This window comes from Mya arenaria, chromosome 4, assembly GCF_026914265.1.
Source record: "Mya arenaria isolate MELC-2E11 chromosome 4, ASM2691426v1".
NCBI classification, from domain to species: domain Eukaryota; kingdom Metazoa; phylum Mollusca; class Bivalvia; order Myida; family Myidae; genus Mya; species Mya arenaria.
In genome coordinates, this window is record NC_069125.1 from 66,366,735 (window position 1) to 66,388,923 (window position 22,189).

At 33.3% G+C, this 22,189-nt stretch overlaps 1 protein-coding gene across 1 annotated transcript; it reads left to right on the forward strand.

The window, feature by feature from the left end:
- The first annotated feature begins 17,124 nt into the window (after positions 1 to 17,124).
- Positions 17,125 to 20,907, forward strand: LOC128232334 (MORN repeat-containing protein 3-like). Its single transcript, XM_052945831.1, has 5 exons — positions 17,125 to 17,356; positions 17,751 to 17,911; positions 19,458 to 19,617; positions 19,923 to 20,107; positions 20,426 to 20,907. The coding sequence occupies exons 1-5, from the start codon at positions 17,212 to 17,214 to the stop codon at positions 20,492 to 20,494; spliced, it is 720 nt and encodes a 239-aa protein (XP_052801791.1). The 5' UTR covers positions 17,125 to 17,211; the 3' UTR covers positions 20,495 to 20,907.
- The last annotated feature ends 1,282 nt before the right edge of the window (positions 20,908 to 22,189 follow it).

The following is a 22,189-nucleotide window of genomic DNA, read 5'->3' on the forward strand; positions in this document are numbered from 1 at the left end:
CTGCTAACTTCACTCTGCCACGCTGCTATTCTGCTATGTTCACGCTGCTAGGCTATCAAGCTGCTATTCTGCTATGTTCACGCTGCCATGTTGCCAAGCTGTTTTAATGCTAAGTTCACGCTGCCATACTGCTATGCTACCATGCTGCTAATTTACGCTGCCATGCTGTTAGGCTGCTATATTCACGCTGCCAGTCTGCCAAGCTGTTATGCTGCTCAGTTCACGCTGCCAAGCTGCTATATGCTGCCATGCTGCTAATTTACCCTTCCATCCTGCTAGGCTCCCATCTTCACGGACATCATTTGTTGATGGAATCCAGCCGTCAGTTTGTTAGTTTTAACATTCCTAGTGATTTGCCACACGTAATATTTTAATAAAAAATCCATAAAAAGTGCATTTTACAAACCATGAAATAGTTCCTTTAAATCCTCAATATGAATTATTTTCATCCAACATCTAATACCGCCTGTAGAACGTGAATCTTACAATGTTGTTTTACCTCCTTTAAAGATCATTACCGTAAATCTTGATCCCGCACAATTTTATCCCCAAGTTATTGAATATTCTAACTACATGTATTATAATAGTCATTTGCATTTTGAACGTAGACAACATCTGTTAAATACATGTTCATGCATTGATATGGGTTTTTTAGATCACACTTAACAAGAGCGCCGCGTATTGCTACCAACAGTATATACCCTACAGGGTTTTTTTTGCCATAGTAACACTGTTTTTAAATAATAAGAATAATTTTTTGTTGGCCCCTAACCAATTGAACACAAAATTTCATATCCTGGTTTGCATACTTCTTGAGTTACATCAGGATGAATATTTTCCGAATGGATTGAAAGACGTTCACATTATGTATGTTGCCATAGCTACCACACGAATTCACCGAAAATAAAATGACATGCATAAACTCACAATGTCCTTCTTACGACAAACCAAGTTTCATTAACTTAGCTTGCATACTTCTCGAGTAACATGCAATGTTGAAATTTTCAATTCATGATATTTTCAGTTCATTTACAAAAAGAGGCATAAAATTGTTTGGTAGTTTGTTATAACGTTTAGACTGGTACCCTCTTTCTCTTTTATCCGAAAAGAAACCAGTATCAGCTAACCGCGGTGCCCGTCGCGCATTCAAAATGTCTTATAAATTCATACGTAAAGCGAATAAAGCGTGCAGTCTAAGTAGAAAACAACCAGGAAAGTTGGTTTAAAAAAGTATTGTTATCCTTTGTTTACAATGTTGGTAGTCCGAAGTCGGTCCCTGTTTTTTTTTTCGACATAATTTGCATGTTTCTGTGATATTTCTTTTCGATACAAAGTTTTTTAACTAATCATCGCATGGCACTTAGCACTTAGCACTTAAATACAACATGATTTTTGGTATTTATGTTCAAATACTATTAATGTAAACTAAAAGCCTTATGCCGCGTACCTGTATATAACATTATATTTTTGAGGAAAAGTAAATCAGGGCACCAGTCTACTTATTGACCTTAAAATTTACTCTGATCAGAGCGTCCGAATGATTCAGGCATGTATGTTATCACTACTTCTGGATGCTGATTATGTGAATATCATAGTGTTTTATTAAGGAAATTTATCAATAAAGCCGCCATTGAATGATAATCACCATCAAACGGGTTTATTTTCATCTTACCGTGGGTAGCATTTTTAATTTGACACGCCAATTTTCAAGCAATAACAAGTTCGTTTGAAAAAATCATGTGATTTCAATTTTGCAAAATGGAGATAAAAAATATCAAATATGCGCATACTTATTTATGAAGTTTCATTTTAATTGAAGCCAAATGTATGAATATGTGCACAGCATCTGTGAATAAGATGATTGTTTACCTATGTGCATAGAAAGGTCTTGGAGCCACTCTCAGTGTAAGTACATGACATTGTGATAAACCATCGCCATTGATAACAATCTTGCATGCTCAATTTTGATTTCCTCTCTTATAATGCACCAGTCAATTGTTACCACGGCCCCCTCGGGGATATATTAGGGAAAGGGGCTGTGTTTTTACCTTTCAGGTGTCCTCGTAGCTAAAGAACTTCAGCGAACACATTATATATTACCTTTTTGGACGTGTTGTAAACATCAAAAAAATAAATATAAATAAAGTTATGGACGCCAGAACTAGTGTCCTCGCAATGCCGGGTGATTGCGGTGGTTTTGTCTTCCCTCAAAATATATCAGGGAATTGCTCTTACCTTAGATCCCCGGGGTGCGGGGTTATTCACGGGATGTTACCACCAGTTCGTTCTCGCAGGGCAGGGATTTTACCGGGGATTGACTTGACGGAAAGTCGGGGGGGGGGGAGCGTGGTTACAATTGACTGGTGCATACTTTACAAGTTCTTTTTCTGAAGACGCTTCGTGCTCACTTTTTGTTTTCTAGCCAAGAATGAAAATCAAAAATGGGAAAGGTATTTGGTTAAATAATTTACAAGTGTAATTTTTGAGTTTTATTTAACAATGCAGTGCCGAATATTGTGGAGATAGAATTGAATTTTGTATTAATTAATCAGTTGACTTGTGGCGTTTAGGGAACAAAATTAAAATCAAAATATTCAATAAAGTTCCCTTATCACCCAATGTTGTGGAATAGTAAAGTAATGAAGATTTAACCTCACAACAGTCTTTCTCAAATGCTGTCCAGGCTTTTTTATGCTTAAGAATAACTAACCTCGCGTTGTCAGACCAGAAATCATCTTGGCATGAGATTGGATCACTATGGATCATTGTGCACCAGTCAATTGTAACCACGGCTCCCACATCCGGGGATATACCGGGGATAGCCGGCGAAATTGGCCATGTTTTTACTTTTCAGGTGGCCCCGCAGTGCCAGGTCTACCCGGAAAATACAGTGTGGATGGGGCTTAACCTAATGTCCCTTGGGTGCGGGGCATTTGGTGGGGACTGTGCAAATCTGTATGTATCATCCAAATATGAGTACCTTGCAGGGTGTATGTTATTTGTAAAAAATATACTAAGTGAGCTTTCAAGATTACCTTTCCAATCGCATACACAATGCAGTTTCAAACATGGATAACTAAAACAAATCTTGGTAGTAGACCATTACTATTAAATATTTGATAAGTCACAGACATTATAAGGTACAGTTTAAAGGGGCTGTACTCAGTTACTGATGAAAAAGCAAAAATTTAAAGAAAATTGACATAAACTTGGTATCGATGTGTACAATTAATGCATTAAAACTTACTAACTGATGATCCCCATAGTTTACAAATGATTTATCAATAGCAGTTATTTCGTGTTTTTCCATTAAAAAAATATTACTAGGTATGTCTTACATGATATTAGCGAGTTAGGTATATATCTGGAAAATTCCTCCCGGTAAAAGTAAGTCTTCATAACATAGTGGATACAACACTTCACTGCATTTTTTTTTCATTTTGGTATTTTATTTACAATAACGATATCAAAGAGTAAAATATTTTATTAAACAAGTGTCCTCAGATTCGTTACAGGTAAAAAAAACTTTTTTGGTGCCAACATGGTGTACAGTCCCTTTCATAAACAACAAGTAAAGCCAATGCTGTATTAATTTGAGACAAACAAAAAAAGACAGCACAAAGTTCAAAAGTGTGACCAATGTGAGAATACCTTACATAATTTATAAATTTCCATGCGATTCAGACAATTTTAATGCTAGAAATCACAAAAAATAATTCCCTTGAATTATTCCTGTCATAATTTAAAGCTACCCTCTCACAGATTTACCGTTTTTACAACTTTTTTTTGTCTTGGAAAGAGCAAATTTTTGCGTAAACATCTTCAAACCAATGATATCAGATTGCTGACAAACAATAAGGTCGTAGTTTGTCATATTTCCGTTCGAAAATTAATGTTTTATGGTTTAAACCGTTGCTAACAGTTTAAGAATAATGCTTAAAACATCAATTTTGTAACTTTAATATAAAAATCTGCCAACTAAATTTTGGGCAGCAGTCTTATATAACTGGTTTCCATGGATTTTCGCAAAAATTGGCTCGTTCCAAGACAAAAAATAAAAAAAAGTTGTCAAAATGAGAGTGCAGCTTTAAACTCATACCGTAATAAAATTGCAATGCACTACTTTTGACATAATTTTAAACAGATAAAAAAATGTTATTTTTAAAAGGCACAATATATCCTTTATGTGACCTTACATTATAATGAATGTATTCAGATCATAATTAAGTGACTTTTCTTGCACTTAAATGTAAACAAGAAAGCTTGGGATTGAACACTAAATGAAACAAGAATGAAATTAAATGAATCACAAAATATCATAAAAATTATACACACAAATGTTCTTTGATATACAAACAAATGAAACATTTTAGACTTTCAAAAATTTAACATTTACTAAATATGGTTAAATAAAACGATAAATACATTTGTAGGATTTGATATCCTACTAGATGTAACTCGGCTTCGTTCATTTTTCTAAACTTTCTCTCAGTGATGAGGAATAAATTTTATTCACTTCAGTTGTTTTTTAAGTTTATGAAAATAACAATTGAAACAATTCATTAACTACTGTTGATCAGTGCAGATTGCGGGAGGTCATGGTTGATTTCAATGAACCACCAATAAGCCCTGCCAAAATTGGATACTGATTGGTCACTCAGGTGCTTTTGGTAGGCATGATTAGCATGAATGTTAATTTTAACCATCATTTATGAATGTTTACACAATCAAAGAATATTGAAATAACAAGCGAAATGTTAGTTTGAATGGTGAAAGCCATGAAATATGTAAAGTATTCAAAAAAGAGTCCATTTTTCAGCTTGTGTAAAAAATGAGAAAATTGTTAAGTAACATTATTTATTGTTTATCAGGAAAATGTTGAAATCTCATGTTTAAGCCTATAATGAGCATACTCGATTGCTATGTTATTAGCACTTATTGCAATATGTTTTATTCATTGCAATATTTATGTAAAACATTAATTATTATGTTGACTTAAGTTTGTAGATGAGAACTAATGGTATAGGTGATGTGAGAATGATCTTGTAAGTCTTTAAAACCCCTTTTGGTATTGTGAGTTCTTTGCTCAAGTCTTGTTAAGTTTAGCTTTTGAAGATTTTCAAAGTAACTGCAAAACAAGTCAAGCTGTCTAGAAAGACTATGTCAAACCCTGACCAGATATAATTTCTTGTCTTTTCAAATTACCAACTTGGCAAATGTTTTACCATAGCATAGGATATTGGTTTTAAAGTACATGTTAGTGTTTTTGTATGTGGAATGAAATATCATAAGTAGCACTAAATTGAACAGAATTTATAGTTCTCATTGATATTACACATAGCCCCAAGTACATGTTGATCTAAGATTTAAGGCTTGGATGGAGTCGGGGCAATAAAATGCATGTTAATACATTGTACTTTCCAACGCAAGAACTGTTTGTTTATTCAAGTAAATAAAGCAATCCCCACACCAAGGAACTGCAGTATTGCATAACCAGCTTAATTGACATTATGAGTTGGAGTTCAAATTGCTCCAATTAAAGGCACATCTAGTTTTCAGAATTATTCAAACTCTGATTTAGCAACCTTAATATAGTTATATGAACTACTTTTGCGAAATAAAAGCTTTTTTTAGATTTACAAGGACGGGTGAAAAGTATTTGCCAAATGTACTGCAACACCTGATACCTGTTGCCTAGGAATCCAACAAATTCTTGGCACTCCAAATGTTACAGTAATATTCAATTTGGAGTGCCTGAAAAGAAAGCTTCTTGATTCTACATTCAACATCTTCTTTCTGTATGACATATTGGACCAGGAGAATCATGAACCTACAACCTTTTGCATCTATTGAAATAGGGAGCTATCAGGACAGTGACAGAGGACAATACAAGAATGGCCAACTGCTGCATTTATTGACTTTTCCAAACTACTTCCTTAAGCATCTTGTACATGTATGTAGTTGTCTTTTTCAATGATTGTTCAAAGTTAAAATGGGCCTGTGGGTTAAAGATGCTCTGTCCAAGGGGTAACATGTTTTGTACATAATAGGGTTATAAGTACTGTACTTGATCCAGGAGGTTGTGTTCGACTCAAGTAGATTTTTGCATATTCGGATTTCACAAGGCATAAGCCGAGTAAAATCAAAATCTACAAAAAACTACCAGAATCAAATATGACATTCCGCCATATCCGGATCAAAACGCAGTACTAATAATCCTTTTATTATATACATTACTGATTAGATCACTTAGAAGCCACATCTTTGCATAATAAATTTCATTTTTAGGATGCACTCATTGGTTTAATGACGTCAATTTAATATTGCGCAACATACTTGTTATGACGGGACGTCACAAGAGTGGTATATGGCCGTATTGCACTGGAGCCGAATATGGGTTAAAGTATTTTGTGATATGTAAATGCATGTGGATTGATGATGGGTATAAAATAAAGAATAAAATTATGTTTGGTATTCCATTCTCACTAGCAGTGTGATGAACTGCTGACCATGTTATAAAATATGATGGTCAAAGTATGTAAAAGACATTTCAATATTTCATACTTTAAAAACGATATTCATCTCATCTTAGTCTACTCAACTTGCTTTGCTATGTACAAAAGTCTGCAGCAGTAATATGAATAGCATAAGACAGAAGGCAGTGACTAATATTTATCAACAACACTAAGTTATCATGGTAACATGTTATATGAATTGAATACCAAGCACAAATTAAGAGGGAGAAAATAATTCTTCACTTTTTAAATAAAAACTACTTCCTAATAGCAATGTGTATCCAGTCTGACATAGGTGTACAATGTAGAAGTCTTTTACAAAGATTGTTCAAAGTATGGCCCTGTGATTTAAAGCTCCCCTGAAAAAGAGGTGACAGGTTTTCTATATAGTATATAATTACATCATTGAAAATCTTCTCTGAAACTGCAAATAACAGTCCTTTGATATAAAAGGATTTGATCAAATTAAAGAAGTATGTGTGCCAACCACGTAAATTAATTTGTACAAGTCTTATTTAATGACTTTGAGAATTTCAAAAGAACTATGACTTTATCTGATTTAACGCTTTACCCCCCCCCCCCCCTCACTCTACACACACTGAACTACATTTTTCAAATTTCCTTTGCAGCTTGCAAGCAGTTTTAGTCTCAAGTTTAAGCTAGCCCATTAAACAGTGACCCCTTGTGATTTGAGCCGATTTTTTCAATGCTTAGAACATGGTTGTCAACATTCCCCTGAATGAAGCCCTAGTCCATCAGTGCTTTCACTTTGATTTTACTATGCAAACGTTAGATTTAAGATCCTCCATTGATCCTGTGGTATGTTATGCACATGGGCATGAGTCCTTTCCTCTCAGGAATGTTTTAATGGATTGATCAGATAACTATCTCCTACGAAGCAACGAACAAGGGAAACCCGTTACACTGTTCCTGGCTTATCATGTATAAAATAATGCATCTTCATCTTGATAAATCATAAGTTCACACATGTATGTCAGATTATGGAGCTAAATACGTGTGTGTGGTGCTAATTTGAGGTGCACAGAAAAATACAATGTTTTAAATTATCATAAATATTGAACATACCGTATACCCAAGAAATAGATATATTCTCGATTAAAGCAACGATTGTACCCGTCCATGATCCGGCGTACCAGTCTATCAACTGGAAAATGTATACCCCCGCCTGAAAAAAAAAAGATAAAAAGTATATTAATTTCATAAAAAGGACACAAAAAAGCGGAAATAATTTAATAGTTATTGTAGGAAGACTATTTTATTGTTAAACACTTACGCCTGTGCAAGTCGGCAGTGAGAGGACAAACATGACAACAGTGATGACAATCAATGTGGGAATACGAAACCCAGCCGGGAAAATTACCTGAATAATCATCTCAATCGGTATCATCTGCAACATAGACAATGTTATACCCGTAAAGGTTTTACAAATAAATGAATACGCTTTCTGAAAAGATATGCTATAAAAGTTATAAAACTGCTCGTCACTTCACCTTAATAGAAGGACATGAACCATTACAAGTGGGTAACTGATTAACACATATTGCGGCGGAAGAAACTCTGAAAAAGAACAATAACCTATAAGTCAAAGGACAAGATCAATAACTGTAATGTGATTTTTATATTAAGATTCCTTGATAACAGACAGTTTATAAGATAACTTAGCTCTAAAAAATCTAACATGTTTTCTATAAGTACCTCATATACATGTAAGGGTTGTAAATTAAATTGCTGCAAAAGTTCAGTGTAACATTGTATTGTTCAGTTTAATATCCAATTATAGACTTATTTGCCAAGTTATCTTCAATGTTCTGGTATAACCATACGTCTGTCTGTACAAGTGATCCAATAGACTTACAATATAGCATTCAATGTTGACAACGTCATTGTCCTCGGAGCTCTCTGGTGTTGTCGATGCTGTTTTTGTTTGATTTGTATTATCTATTTCTATTCCGAGTTTTTCATACGGTTTTGTTATTTTCATATGCGGTTTTCAATCATGTTATTTTAATAGTCATATTGTTATGTGTTTTTCATGTTGTTAAACATATTATTGGTGTTATATACAGTAACGATGTTAGTCCGAATAAAAATTAAAGTTAACATTAAGAAATTAAAATTAATGTTCTTTTTTCAAACAAACAAAGTATCTGAACGCGTCCTTTTTCATAGTAAATACATCAACTAAATTAAAATTATTGTGTACATACCTGACGAACCGACAGTCTGATGCTTTGTTTTGTTCCATACTGCAATACAATCACATTTCATTTATTTCCTCTTTTTTGGTTGTAAATTGTGTAAAGTGTAGTTTTTCCTTAACTGTTGTTTTCTTATATATTTTTATTTTCTACAGCATATATCTGGTACCTCATATATTTTACCGCATAGTTTCATATTGTATATATACATATACATGTTATATAATTTACTAATGCAAATAGTTCTACGATCAATCACATTTGCTAGCTGTCTAGTTGTCTAACATAGAAGCACAGCAAAAGTATCATCTGATATCAACTGCTGGCCCTTAAGATTCGTTATCCATCCTTTTTACTGCATTGCTGTTCATAATTTATTTTTTTAGGTCTGTTTTTTTTTCAACGTTCAAAATTAAAGTGAAAAATGTCAAGGTTAGCACAATCATATATTATAAATCTACACAATTAATCAAATTTCCGTTTCCTCAAACCAACTCAGCATCTTATTAAGTGTATGCTATTTTTTACAAAGTACAAATATTTGTGATTTGGATTGCCACCCTATCAGTAACGAAAATGATTTCGTGAAATATCGTACCGGCACTGGTTGATTTTAAATCTAAGTATTCTAGATTTCTTTAGTAAGTCGGTATGCTGAATACTTTAACCACTGTTTTATATGATAAACAGACTACAGTCATTTTTTCAATAATGATAGGAAACAGTTTCTGAAGTCTGGCACAAATGTCCTCTAAACAGTATTTCTGTGTAAACGTTACTTAACTAAAACATAATTCCTTAAAAAAGCTTTACGACACCTCAGACTTCTTATTTTACGCGAGTTGCTTCTCTTGGACTATTAGGTGTTTAGCTATTGTACCTTTGAATACAATGCATACCATTTTAAAGTAATGGTGGAAATAATTATACATTTGTTAAAGTTATAATTCTATTCCTTCAAAAGGTATATTTCTAATTCTTCAAAAATGTATACCAGAGTAATTACTCCAACCGTTTCTATACTACCGACTTCCTCTGAAACAGGAATGACTTGGAAGGAGTCAGCTCCGGAAACGTGGAAATAGTAGGAACGTCCTCGAAAGATAAAGCATCGGGCTGACGATATACAAAGAGTAAACAGCCAATGGGGCAGATAACACGACTAGGATCCCTCTCGTGCTTACCAGCTCGCACATCGTATATTCATGATATTGACAGAACTACCTCATTCCGAAAAAATGGGATGAGTACCAAAAGAACCTCGATTAAAAAAACACTTTGTGATTCGTAAGGGCATAGCAAAATTAAAGGACACAATCAACAGCGCCAAGGCATGTGCCAGGGTAGTTGTCCAAAGTGCGCTGTTATGTCCAATTATGTATTTTAATGTCACGAACAAAAGAATCCCTTACGGTGAACTGTCGACGCAGAAATGTAATATATTGTTTTACGTGAAATGAATAAGCAAGTACAGAGTAAGTCGGTCAGACAGAATGTGAAGTTCGTGGAAATATGTTAAAGCATCTCAGAGAACATGGGAATAAAAATCCATAACAGTCCACTTTTACATATACATAGTATGTTGAAATGGTCGACCACTCTTCTTCATACTAGACATTGTATAAGCACAATCCCACATCAGCTGAACTATTGGTGGGACATGATGTATAAAATGCCTTCGCACAGAGATGCCAAAAGGCTGAAACGAAACAGACTGCTATAATTGTAAGTATAATTGCAAATGCGTGTAATGGCGCGCGTTGGCGTCTAGTTCAGCTCATTTCTTCAGTAATGTCCTAAATGGCTGTCCATACTGTAGAACATAACCGTGATTCGTTAAATACTGATGAAGGGCTATGCCCGTACTTTTTATTTCCTCTCTTTAAATGCTGACTACTTTCGAATGAGCCGTATTGTTTAACATCTGCTTTGGTTAGATGATAGGTTTAGGCAGTGCAAAAAAGTTTTTGTCAATTCGACAAAGGCAAAAAAAGTCAGCCTATGTAACAAAAATCGATCGAGTATACTTAAGTAGGTCATGCATATTGTCACAAATATTCGTTTTTTCATCTTTATACGAGCCAGGCTTAATTTAGCCTACGACCTATCCATCAGATGTTATGAATTATAAACACAATGCATGAGAGTTATCGACAGCGGAAAACCGCTAATTGAAACATTGTTACAATAACAAAACACCAAGAAAATCGGCATATAATATAGTCCATTTCAAAATACTTAAGGGCAATTTCTTCTGGGTAAATAAACGATGAATCATATGTTATTAAATAGTCAATGGTAAGCCAGAAACCGTGTTATACGAATACAAACTGTTTTTTATCAACCATAGGTTCATACTGCAATAATTACAATAATCATATCAAGCGTGAGTAGAATACAAATATGTATCCGTAAAAAACTATTTTCTCAATTCCAACGCCTTGCTAGTAATCAATTTACACTGGTATTTTAAGAAGTGAACAATTCTATAAAAATGTTATCCCATTTGGTCGTACATAATAATATTTATCTATGTATGTTTTTCTAATAGAACAAAATTATGTTGCTCTTCGAGCATATTGCATAAATTACATTTCCTTATGTCTTCTGTCTCCCTCTACTTTAATATTTACGCTGATACTCATATTCTCAACAATGGAATTTTATATAATTAAGAAAACAATCATTATTATAGAAAGACAGTTAATCAAACTTTGGCATTTATACATTGGCTCTTGCTCACAGTTTATTCAGAAATCCGGTTTTGTACAAATACATATCGGTTACTCTCTTATATATAATTTTATGAACTGTAAAGTCATCAACATAATATAAATTCAGATATTCATGTTTTTAAACCCTAAAAAACATACAAAATGAAAATTCCTTCACAATAGTTCTTTTGAAAAACACTCCTATAAATGACTCGAAATACTAAAATGTATACTTTTAAAACATCTACAAAATCAATATTTTCATAACTATATGTAGTTTTATTGCTTAATATGCTGTTAAAATCGGTGTGATTGCCGAAAGGCTACAGGGAAAATTACTTTTAGAGATTCATATCAATGTGCTTTATAAGCTCGAATGCCGGTCTTAGGAAAACATACATCACTACGAGTTTTAATAACAAATGACCACGAACAATTGTCTGACCATTTCCTTAAACCGTTAACCTGATCATGATCAATGCAATCAATGGAAGATTTCTTCTTCTTTTGAAAACATGAATATCTAAATTTATGTAATGTTGCTGACTTCACAGTGCCTGTGCGTCAGAATATTATGCTACCAATCTTAAGCTGCAAGAACGCCAGAGTGCTAATGGCATGCTGTTAGTCTGCTTTGTTTACGTAGCTAAGCTGCCACGCTGTTAGGCTGCCAGTTTGTCACGCAGTAAGACTTCCAATTGTATGCTGCCAGACTGCCAAGCTGATAAGTTCACGTTGCCTAGCTGCCATCCTATCAGCTGATAAGCTTCTAACTTCAAACTGCCAGACTGCCACGCTGTTAGGCTGCTAACTTTACGCTGCCATACTGCCACGCTGTTAGGCTGCTTATTCACGCTGCCAGACTTCCATGATTTTAGGCTGCTTACTTCACGCTGCCAGACTGCCATGCTGTTAGGCTGCTAACTTCACTCTGCCACGCTGCTATGCTGCTATGTTCACGCTGCCAGGCTGCCATGCTGCTATGTTTACGCTGCCAGGCTGTTATAATGCTCAGTTTACGCTGCCAGACTGCTATGCTACCATGCTGCTAATTTACGCTGCCATGCTCTTAGGCTGCTAAATTCACGATGCTACGCTTCTATGCTGCTTTGTTCACGCTGCCAGGCTGCCAAGCTGTTATGCTGCTGAGCTCACGCAGCCAAGCTGCTATATGCTGTCATGCTGCTAATTTACCCTGCCATGCTGCTAGGCTGACAACTTCACGGATATCATTTGTTGATGGGTTCCAGCTGTCAGTATGTTAGTTTAAACATTCCTAGTGATTTGCCACACTTAATTTCGTAATAATAAAACTCCATAAAAAAGTGAATTATTTTCATCCAACATCTAATACCGCCTGTAGAACGTGAAGCTTACAATGTTGCTTTACCTCATTTAAAGATCATTACCGTAAATACTGATCCCGCACATGTATAATAATAATAATCATTTGCATTTTGAACGTAGACAACATCTGTTAAATACATGTTCATGCATTGATATTGATTTTTAGATCACACTTAACAAGAGCGCCGCGTATTGCTACCAACAGTATATACCCTACGGGTTGTTTTGCCATAGTAACACTGTTTTTAAAATAATAAGCATAATTTAAAACAGGCTCTTGGTTTTTGATACTTATAGGCTAATACCCTAGGAATTTTCCATCAAAAACTCATAAGTTTAAAGCGGTGATACCTTAAACATGAGAAAGAGGACCACTGACACCCAAACCACAGTGTAGCCTAGGCATAGACGGTCATGACATAGGTCACTGGACTGCGATTTAAGCTAGGCTCTGAGTTTTTGATACTTATAGGATAATACCCTAAGACCCTAAGACATTTTAAGCAAAAGTTCTATTATTTGAAGCGGTGATACCGTATAAACGGGAAAGGGGACCACTCTCACCTATACCACCACAGTGTAGCCTATGCCTCAACCTAGATCATGGTATAGGTCAATGGACTGCGATTTTAGGCAGGCTCTAGGTTTTCTATACTCATAGGCTAATACGCTAGGAATTTTCCATGAAAATTAAAAAAGTTAATAGCGGTGATACCTTAAAAGTGAGAAAGGTAACCACTCTCACCTATACTTCCTAAGGTATCAGCCTAAATACAGATAAAATGCCACATCCGAACAAGAAAGTATGGTTCAGTGCAGAATGCTATGATGCACGATCTACATTTAAAAAGGCAAGGAATAAATTCATACGGAATAAATCGAGTGATGAATTGCGCCATAATTATATTGCATCAAAATCTAATTATAATAAGGTTAAACGCAAGAATAAAAATAAATACTTAGCCAAGGAAAAGGAAACATTAGAAAAATTAAGCAAAACTAAACCAAGGGAATTCTGGAAAAGGGTGAAGAACCAGTATAAGAAACGCCCCCAAGATGCGGAAAATCTAAATATTTCTGATCTTTTCGAAAAATTTCGGGATTTATATAGCACCCCCGTTAGTAACGATGATAATGTCCTACGAGATGATATTGTTGATGAATACCTTGATAAAGAAATAACCGTTGTTGAGCTAAAAGATGCAGTATTTTCCCAAAACAATAATAAAAGTAGTGGTCTAGATAATATCCCCGCAGAGATATATAAGCATATATTTCCTCATATTGCACCGTTTCTGCTTAAACTTTATAACTATATATTTGCAAAGGGGGAGTACCCAACATGTTTTGGGGAGGGTATTATCGTCCCTATTTTCAAAGGCGGGAATGTAGAAGAAGCAAAAAATTATCGAGGAATCACACTCATTAATATTATAGCTAAATTTATTCAACGATATTATTAAATAGGCTCACTAAATGGAGTAACACTAATGAAAAAATAATTCAAAATCAATTCGGATTCCAGAAAGGAAAGTCCACAATTGACTGTGTATTTATACTTCATTCAATAATCGCTAAAACTCTTGCATCAAAAATGAAATTATATTGTTGTTTTATCGATTACGAGAAATGTTTCGATAAAATCTCAAGATCTCATTTATTTCATAAACTTATAACCCAAAATGTTAGCTCATTGTTCGTAAAAGCTAATCAGGCCATGTATAATACTGTAAAAGCCTGCGTTCGATATAAGGAAACGGCGTCCCCCTTTTTTACCTCAAATATTGGAGTAAAACAGGGGGATCCCAGTTCAAGTTTGATGTTTTTATTTTTCGTCAATGACATACTTAATTAATCATAATATAGATGGGCTATGCAGTATCAATGATATCAAAATATACTTACTATTTTTTGCAGATGGTGCAGTTATTTTTGCCAATACGCCTATAGCGCTACAATCAATGCTTAATGATATACAATTATATTGCGGCCTTTAGGATTTAAAAGTAAATATACCAAAGACTAAAATAATGATATTTGAGAGGGGAAGAAAAACAAAATATACATTTACATTCAATAATACTAATCTAGATATAGTAGAATCATTCAAATATTTAGGCATAACTTTATTTAAGAATGGAAACTGGAACAGAACGCAGAAACACACCGCTCAACACTCATTATATGCTTTGCATAATTTATTCATCGCAGTCAATCAATTAAAACTAAATACAAAAGAGCAATGCAAGTTGTTTGATAGTCTGGTAGGATCAATATTAAACTATGGATCCGAAATTTTCGGATATTATCCTGCAAAAGATATAGAAATTATTCATTGTAAATTTATGAGAAAGGTTCTTAAAGTAAGAAAAAGTACAAATTTATCAGCGTTATATGGTGAATTAGGAAGACATCCTATGGAAGTTCAGAGAAAAATAAATATGATACGGTACTGGGTTAAAATATTAAAAAGCAATGATAACTCATTAGTGAAAAATATATACACAATGCTTAAAACCGAAGCAAATTCTAATAACACATTTAATGGATTAAACTGGGCTTTTCAAGTGAAAACAATATTAGATGAAATTGGAATGTCTGACGTCTGGATCGAACAAGATATACAAGTTATACCTTTACAACTAATTAAACAGAGGATAATTGATATATTTATTCAATCGTGGAGTGCAGATGTGAATGGATCCAACAGATTGGCTACATATAGTTGGTATAAAAAAGAATTATTACATGAAAATTATCTAGATCTTATACAGATAGATAAATATAGGATATCATTAACTAAATTTAGAGTCTCATCCCACGACTTACTTATTGAAAAGGGAAGGCATTTTAATATACCTAGAACAGATAGAATTTGTACATATTGCAACATGAATGTCATAGAAAATGAATATCATTTTTTGTTAGTATGCCCGCATTATAATAACCTGCGAAAGGAATATTTTAAAACATTTTTTTTTGTCATTGGCCCACAAAACAAAAATTTATAGATTTGATGTCAGCAAATACAAAGAAAAAGCTAAATTCTCTTGCTAAATTTGTATACCATGCTTTTCTTTTACGATCACGTTTAGAGTAACATATAATAAATATATATGTATGATAATATTAATTCATAAAACAATCTTAATATAACATCCAATTTGTAATTCTCTCTTATGACCTTTCACGTTTGATAATATGTGAAGCATTTTGGCTATGAATGTTGTACATTTAATGCTAAATAAATGTTGTTGTTGTTGTTGTTGTTGTTGTTGTTGTTGTATCAGAAAACCAGAGCCAACCTAAAATCACAGTCCATTAACCTATACCATAACCTAGGGTGAGGCCTAGGCTTCACTGTGGTATAGGTGAAAGTGGCAACAGGTGTCTCAATGCATAGTGAGATATTCTTTAATTGACATTCACATATTCGCACGGGATGCGTTAAGTCTGTGCAAGTGTGCCACATAAGAAGTTCATTCAGTTATGAGACAAATAAAATGCAAATTAAAGTTGTAGCATGCATTTCTTATGTTCACATAACATGTTACTGCCATATCTGTGCAGGAATCATGGTTTACTTTGAAAGAAATGTTTTATCAGTTATAAACTCAGTCGCCCCTGTCAAGGAAGTTCTCGAGCAAATCTTGTCCTAACGTTGTTTTGCAGATGACAGTGCTATACTTTTTCACATAAGGGTCCAAATTGTATAACAGAAACTCTTGGAAACGAACTGGAAAGTTGTCATGAATGTCTTTAAGACAATAAGTTTACATAAAACTTGTGGTTGAACTGAATAAATTCTTTTTGGATCAAAACGTAAACTTGCTAAAGTCAAAAACTCTTTTATCAAATGCAATGACCATACTTTAGTCTCATACTCTCCTGTGCAATACCTTGACGTGGTGTGGAATAATGATATTTCTGCTAATTCAAAATTTTAACGTGCAATCAGGAAAATGAAAATTTAGGATCATGTTCTTGTTTAAACAAAGATTTTTTAAACTTGAATATTCACAAAAACTCGCTTAGCAAATGTCATTTTGACTATATGCTAGCTGTGTACTAGTCACCATTAACTGAATAAACCGTATTAAGAATGGTCTTACTAAACAACTAACAAATCAGTTAAAAACTGCTCAAAACAACGTCATTAGATTTATAAATGGGTATAAATGTACATCTCATTTGAAAGAATATGATGTATATAGTATAGTTCCCACAACTTTTGCGCCAATACCTCTGATAATGGCCAAAACCAAACTAACCGTTTTGACTAACAAAATGTGACGAGCTTTACCTTGTTGTCATAGGGATAGCGTACTGTCATACACTTCCGGTTTCAATGTTTACAAAAAGTGTTGTTATTATCGATAGACAAAATATTAAATAAAAAGCTTTTCGAACGTTAAAATGCCTATGTTAAAAGAACCAAAGGCGAAGCAGCCTTTGTGGAAGGAAAACGATTATAAAGCTCAGAAAAAGGGCATTCGTAATACGGTTTATTCAGTTAATGGTGACCAGTACACAGGAGAATGGCTGAATAATTTAAAAGACGGTATGATTACTTTTCATATCATATTTTATATTATATTTGTTACATAATCCGACGTTGAAAAATTTACTTGACTTGATCCGACTTGATATCAGATCAAGATAGGCTTAAATGTTTACATAAAGTGGTGTTCATCAAACATTTTTGGCAGTTTTTGCTATCATTCAACTAGTTGGGTATTAAGGTTCATTCAAAGGGCCATGAAGACAATCTGGTGTTTATTTATTGATTTTTTAGTATATATAAAAAAAAAACATAGCTTAACTTTTATTTATGAGCTACATGTATTTTTAGTTGTCACGCAGCTGGTCATTCATTGATCATAAATGTATGATATGAATTTAAACTAGATGTTTTAATTTACATTGGTGATATGAAACTTTAACTCCATTTTCAGGTAAAGGTACATACAAATGGAAAGAAAGTGCCTGTATATATGATGGAGATTGGAAAAAGGGAAAACGAAATGGATTTGGAACATACAGTCGACCAGACACCAAACATAAAGGGCAGTTTGTGAAAGAATATTCAGGAGGATGGAAAAATGATATGCGTCATGTTAGTATCAAATATTTAAGTACTTATGCTCTATTGGACTTCTTCCTCATACATAATTTCAAAACATACATTAGACCACGCTTTAAAGTACTCATTATAGACAAATATTTTTCATTAAGCAGTGCCTGGAATAATGTTGAATTTAAAAAATGATTATTATTATATATGGTTTTTATTTTTCTCTATAATACAGTGCAATTACACACAGTATTTTAGTTTAAATTTAGAGTATATTAAATGCATCATAATAAAAAAATGAACGGAATGATAATAGTGGAACTATTTGTGCAGTTAATTTGGCAAACATCTGACATCAAGTTTAACATGTTTTTTTTCCGTAATTGCATAAGTAATGACCCTTGTGGTGACAATTCTGCACAGGTGTGGTTAATGGGATTAAGCTCATCAACTTCCTGTTTGCCAGCACTCATCATTTAGCACTTAAAGTTCACTGATATAATAGATTTTACAATCACTAAAAATATTAATCTTTATTACATATTCCAGAAAAAATATAATAACAATATTTCCTTGTATTATGGAAAACAGTGTACAAAAGTCATAAAAACATGCTGGAAATTTTCATGCGCCAGATGCATGTGCAGGTTTCCTGTTAATAAATCAGTCATGCAAATGCAAATTAAAAATATATTTAAAGGAAATATTTTTTTGTAAATTGATGTCTTCACATGTTATATTTGAAAATTATAGGATGAAAATCAAATTTAAATTCACATTTAAAAAATGTTTATGTAAAAAAGTTGTCCAGTGTATTTTAAAATAATTGTAAATGTTATGTGAATGAGATTAGGAAGAGGTTATAAGGAAACATACATTATGTCCAGATATTTCTTTTGGTTATTAAAATGGAATAAGTTAGCTGCAGGTGAAATATCTAGAACCACAGAAAATGAAGTTAGATGTTTAATTTTCAGAGGTTAATAGTGATTCAGTGGCTGAAAGTATATAATTGATAGAGAAGAAATTATATTATTATTAGGAGGGAATAGCTAGCAAATGTCAAGGCATGTGGTCTGGAATGTTATAATATTATCCTGAATCTGAATTTGACAGTAGTTTGGTTCATTAGTTAGCCCTCACTGGTGGGGGGGGGGGGGGGAATAGTACTCAGTTTCAGTATCATATTATAGTACATTTATGTTAAGGTTCCCTGTTACAAAATAAACATGCACCAGAAAACTAGAATGTTTGGTTAAAAAGGCTTAAATTCATCCCACAAGGGGCGTTGCCCCCTTGACCCTAACAGGGGGAGGACACCCAGACCCCCCCCCCCCGCCTACTTTTAGGATATTCCCTGCTACTTGAATTAATTTCTACACCCCTGACATACCGTATTCACTTGTTGCATTTCTAATCTTTGCTGACACTGTTCAAATAGTTATCAAATACTAAAGGAATTGAAGAAAAGAGACTTTGTTTTGTTAAACTACAATTTAGCTATTTACATTTATTATTGTATGAATACATATACCATGTACATGTTTTTATGACTAAGCAATTTAGTATTAACTACACTGCATGACAGGGCTATGGAACCAACTTCTACACAGATGAAGAGTACTATGAAGGGGAGTGGTATGGGGACAAGCGAAGTGGTTGGGGAAGAATGTATTATAAAGATGGCACAATTTATGAAGGCGAGTGGTATGATGACAAGCGCAATGGTCAAGGCATGCTCAGATTACGTAAGTCTAAATACTTATTGTTATCAAGAAATGCTATTAATTGATCATTAAATATGCAAAATTGAATATTGGTAATCATTGAAGATGCAGCTGTAATAGTGGATGTATGGTACAAAGTATGAACAGTTCATATTTTTAGCAAATTTAACAACTAACAAATTGTATTATAAATGAAAAAAATATATACCCATTTCAGTTAAGTAACATGTGATGGAATAAAAAAGGTCTTAAATAGAAGGAAGTTACACTCATTAATATAATACCAATAAAAGTGTTCTATATTGACTCCTGTTTGTTTCTTACAGCAAATGAAAACAGATATGAAGGTTCTTGGAGAGATGACAAGAAAAATGGACCTGGTAAATTTTATTACCTAACCAATGGACAGCTTTATGAGGGGGTGTGGGTGGATGATATTGCAAAGTGTGGAACAATGAAGGACTTTGACAGAAACAATGCACCTGAACCAACACAGTACCCCATTCCGAAGGTGATATTAGTTTGATATGTGCATCATACGTTTTGAAATGTGCATACAGATATAATGCTTCATTAACAATAAAACTAGTTCATTTGTTTATATTTTTACAGCTTATTATGGAAAAAAGTATGATTATATTAAAGCTTATTTAATTTTATAAAAGTTCGAATTAAAGCGACATAATTCAATTCATATAATCTCTTTTCAAAACAATATATTCCACGTATCTCTTCTCGCAAGGAAGAATAAATTCTTGTTAGTGCAAACTGTGCAGTTAAAGTTAAAATTATCCATAGTAACAATTAAACAAGTGTGTATTTGTTACAGGTTGAACTGGCCAGTGTTAGTGGAGTATTACAGGAATCGGAGGAGCAGTTTCTACATGATCAAGAATAAGTTTTAGTCCAATATAATAACTTTAAAGGTCTCATTGTCATGAACCATATTTTATATGTCCAGGAATATATTTAAAATATTCGTTTTTGTCTTCGTTTACCGAAAACACCAATATTCAAATTTTAATTATTTGATCATGGATCAATATTATAGATGTGCTTACACAACAATGGACTGTGTAAGTGCAGAGCAAACTTCTTCATAAAAATAAATGCCAAACATTTATACCCTTTTATATTACCATGTTTTGCATTCAAGCAGAGTTTGGGGTTTTAAAATTTCTTAATAATGGGATTTTGTGATATTTTTTTTTTGGTATTTTTACCGATTGTTCTTTACAATATTATATTGTTTTATATTATTGTCATCAATAAAATGTTTACGAAATCAAGTTTTCTCCGTTTTTAGTTCGATTGATCATGGAATAGGTCATTGTTCATTTGGAAATGTGTTTGAAAATCATCATATGATTGTCATACAGACCTGCAAATAAATGGTAACGTATAATACCGCAGTGTTTGTAAAAGCTCTTACTTCCAGTTGTTTTTATCGTTTACTCCTATCCATGATCATTTGTTTGCGTAAGAAACAATATGATGGTTCATGTAGTTATTTGTTTGTAATTATCTTGTATATACTTGGTCTTTTATATAAGTATTTTCTTACGAACTGCCAACAATACTATACTACTTCCAGAGCAAATTCTATTAAAATGTCTGGATTTATGAAACGCATAAGTCCCACAAATAATTGAAACAAACTATGTGTATAACACTTTTTAAAGAAAGACCAATGACGTTGGTATAGTGTTGATTAAAAAATTAAGTACAGCAAATAAAACGTCACCTATTTGGGGACAAACTGTCATCCCATTGATAAAATCTTATCACGTTAAAGGGACACTCTTATTCAAAATCAATGCATACACATGTATAACAAACATTAATTTTGACTGATACACCTTAAACTACTTACTAAATAATGCATTTATGGAAAAATATTAATTACTGATAACAAGATTGTAACTGTGTACTTAATAGCAGAAAGCGCTAAAATATTAAATGATTGGTGAATGCTAAAATATTTACTGTGGTCTTCTATAGTTTTATATGGTAGAAATGCCGTGTTTAATGCTCATTTCTTTCAAATTCAACTCAGTATCCTTCATGAGAATCATTGTTTTCGACATTTATTCATCAAATTTGGAATTTTAAAACAAAAGTTTTAATTGTGGTAAATCTTACGTGGGAATAAGAGTGCATCTTTAACCAGTTGTTCTGTTACTTACTAAGTGGAATTGCAAACCATAACTAATTAACCGGTAATTTCTGTTGATTAGCTAAAACAGGTGGCAGTTCTGGGCACTTTCAAGCCAGTTTTAAGTCTTATGATATTTATCGTACCGAAAAAAAATTGCGAATATCAACTAGATAGCTAGATAATTATCGCGAAAACTAAGTGATTAACACAAAACAATGTGCGAACGTTTATGTAAACAGGTTATCTTACGGCAGTTAAATTGTATACATTTAGTTAAACAAAAGATGGAACTCGTCCTCGTTTAATGCCTTTAATGACTTTTTTTTCGTGTAGTATATATATCAGTGTGTGTATACCACGTGATAAATTAATTACGACATAAATGTTGTGTCGGAAGGCAACCTTTTGCTTCGAATGGTGACTAACGAAAGTGAA

Coding starts and splice junctions, on each gene's coding strand:
- LOC128232334 (XM_052945831.1), top strand. CDS start 17,212: ATGCCTATGTTAAAAGAACCAAAGGCGAAGCAGCCTTTGTGGAAGGAA. Junction 17,357..17,750: donor GCTGAATAATTTAAAAGACG/GTATGATTACTT, acceptor CTCCATTTTCAG/GTAAAGGTACATACAAATGG. Junction 20,108..20,425: donor CACAGTACCCCATTCCGAAG/GTGATATTAGTT, acceptor TATTTGTTACAG/GTTGAACTGGCCAGTGTTAG.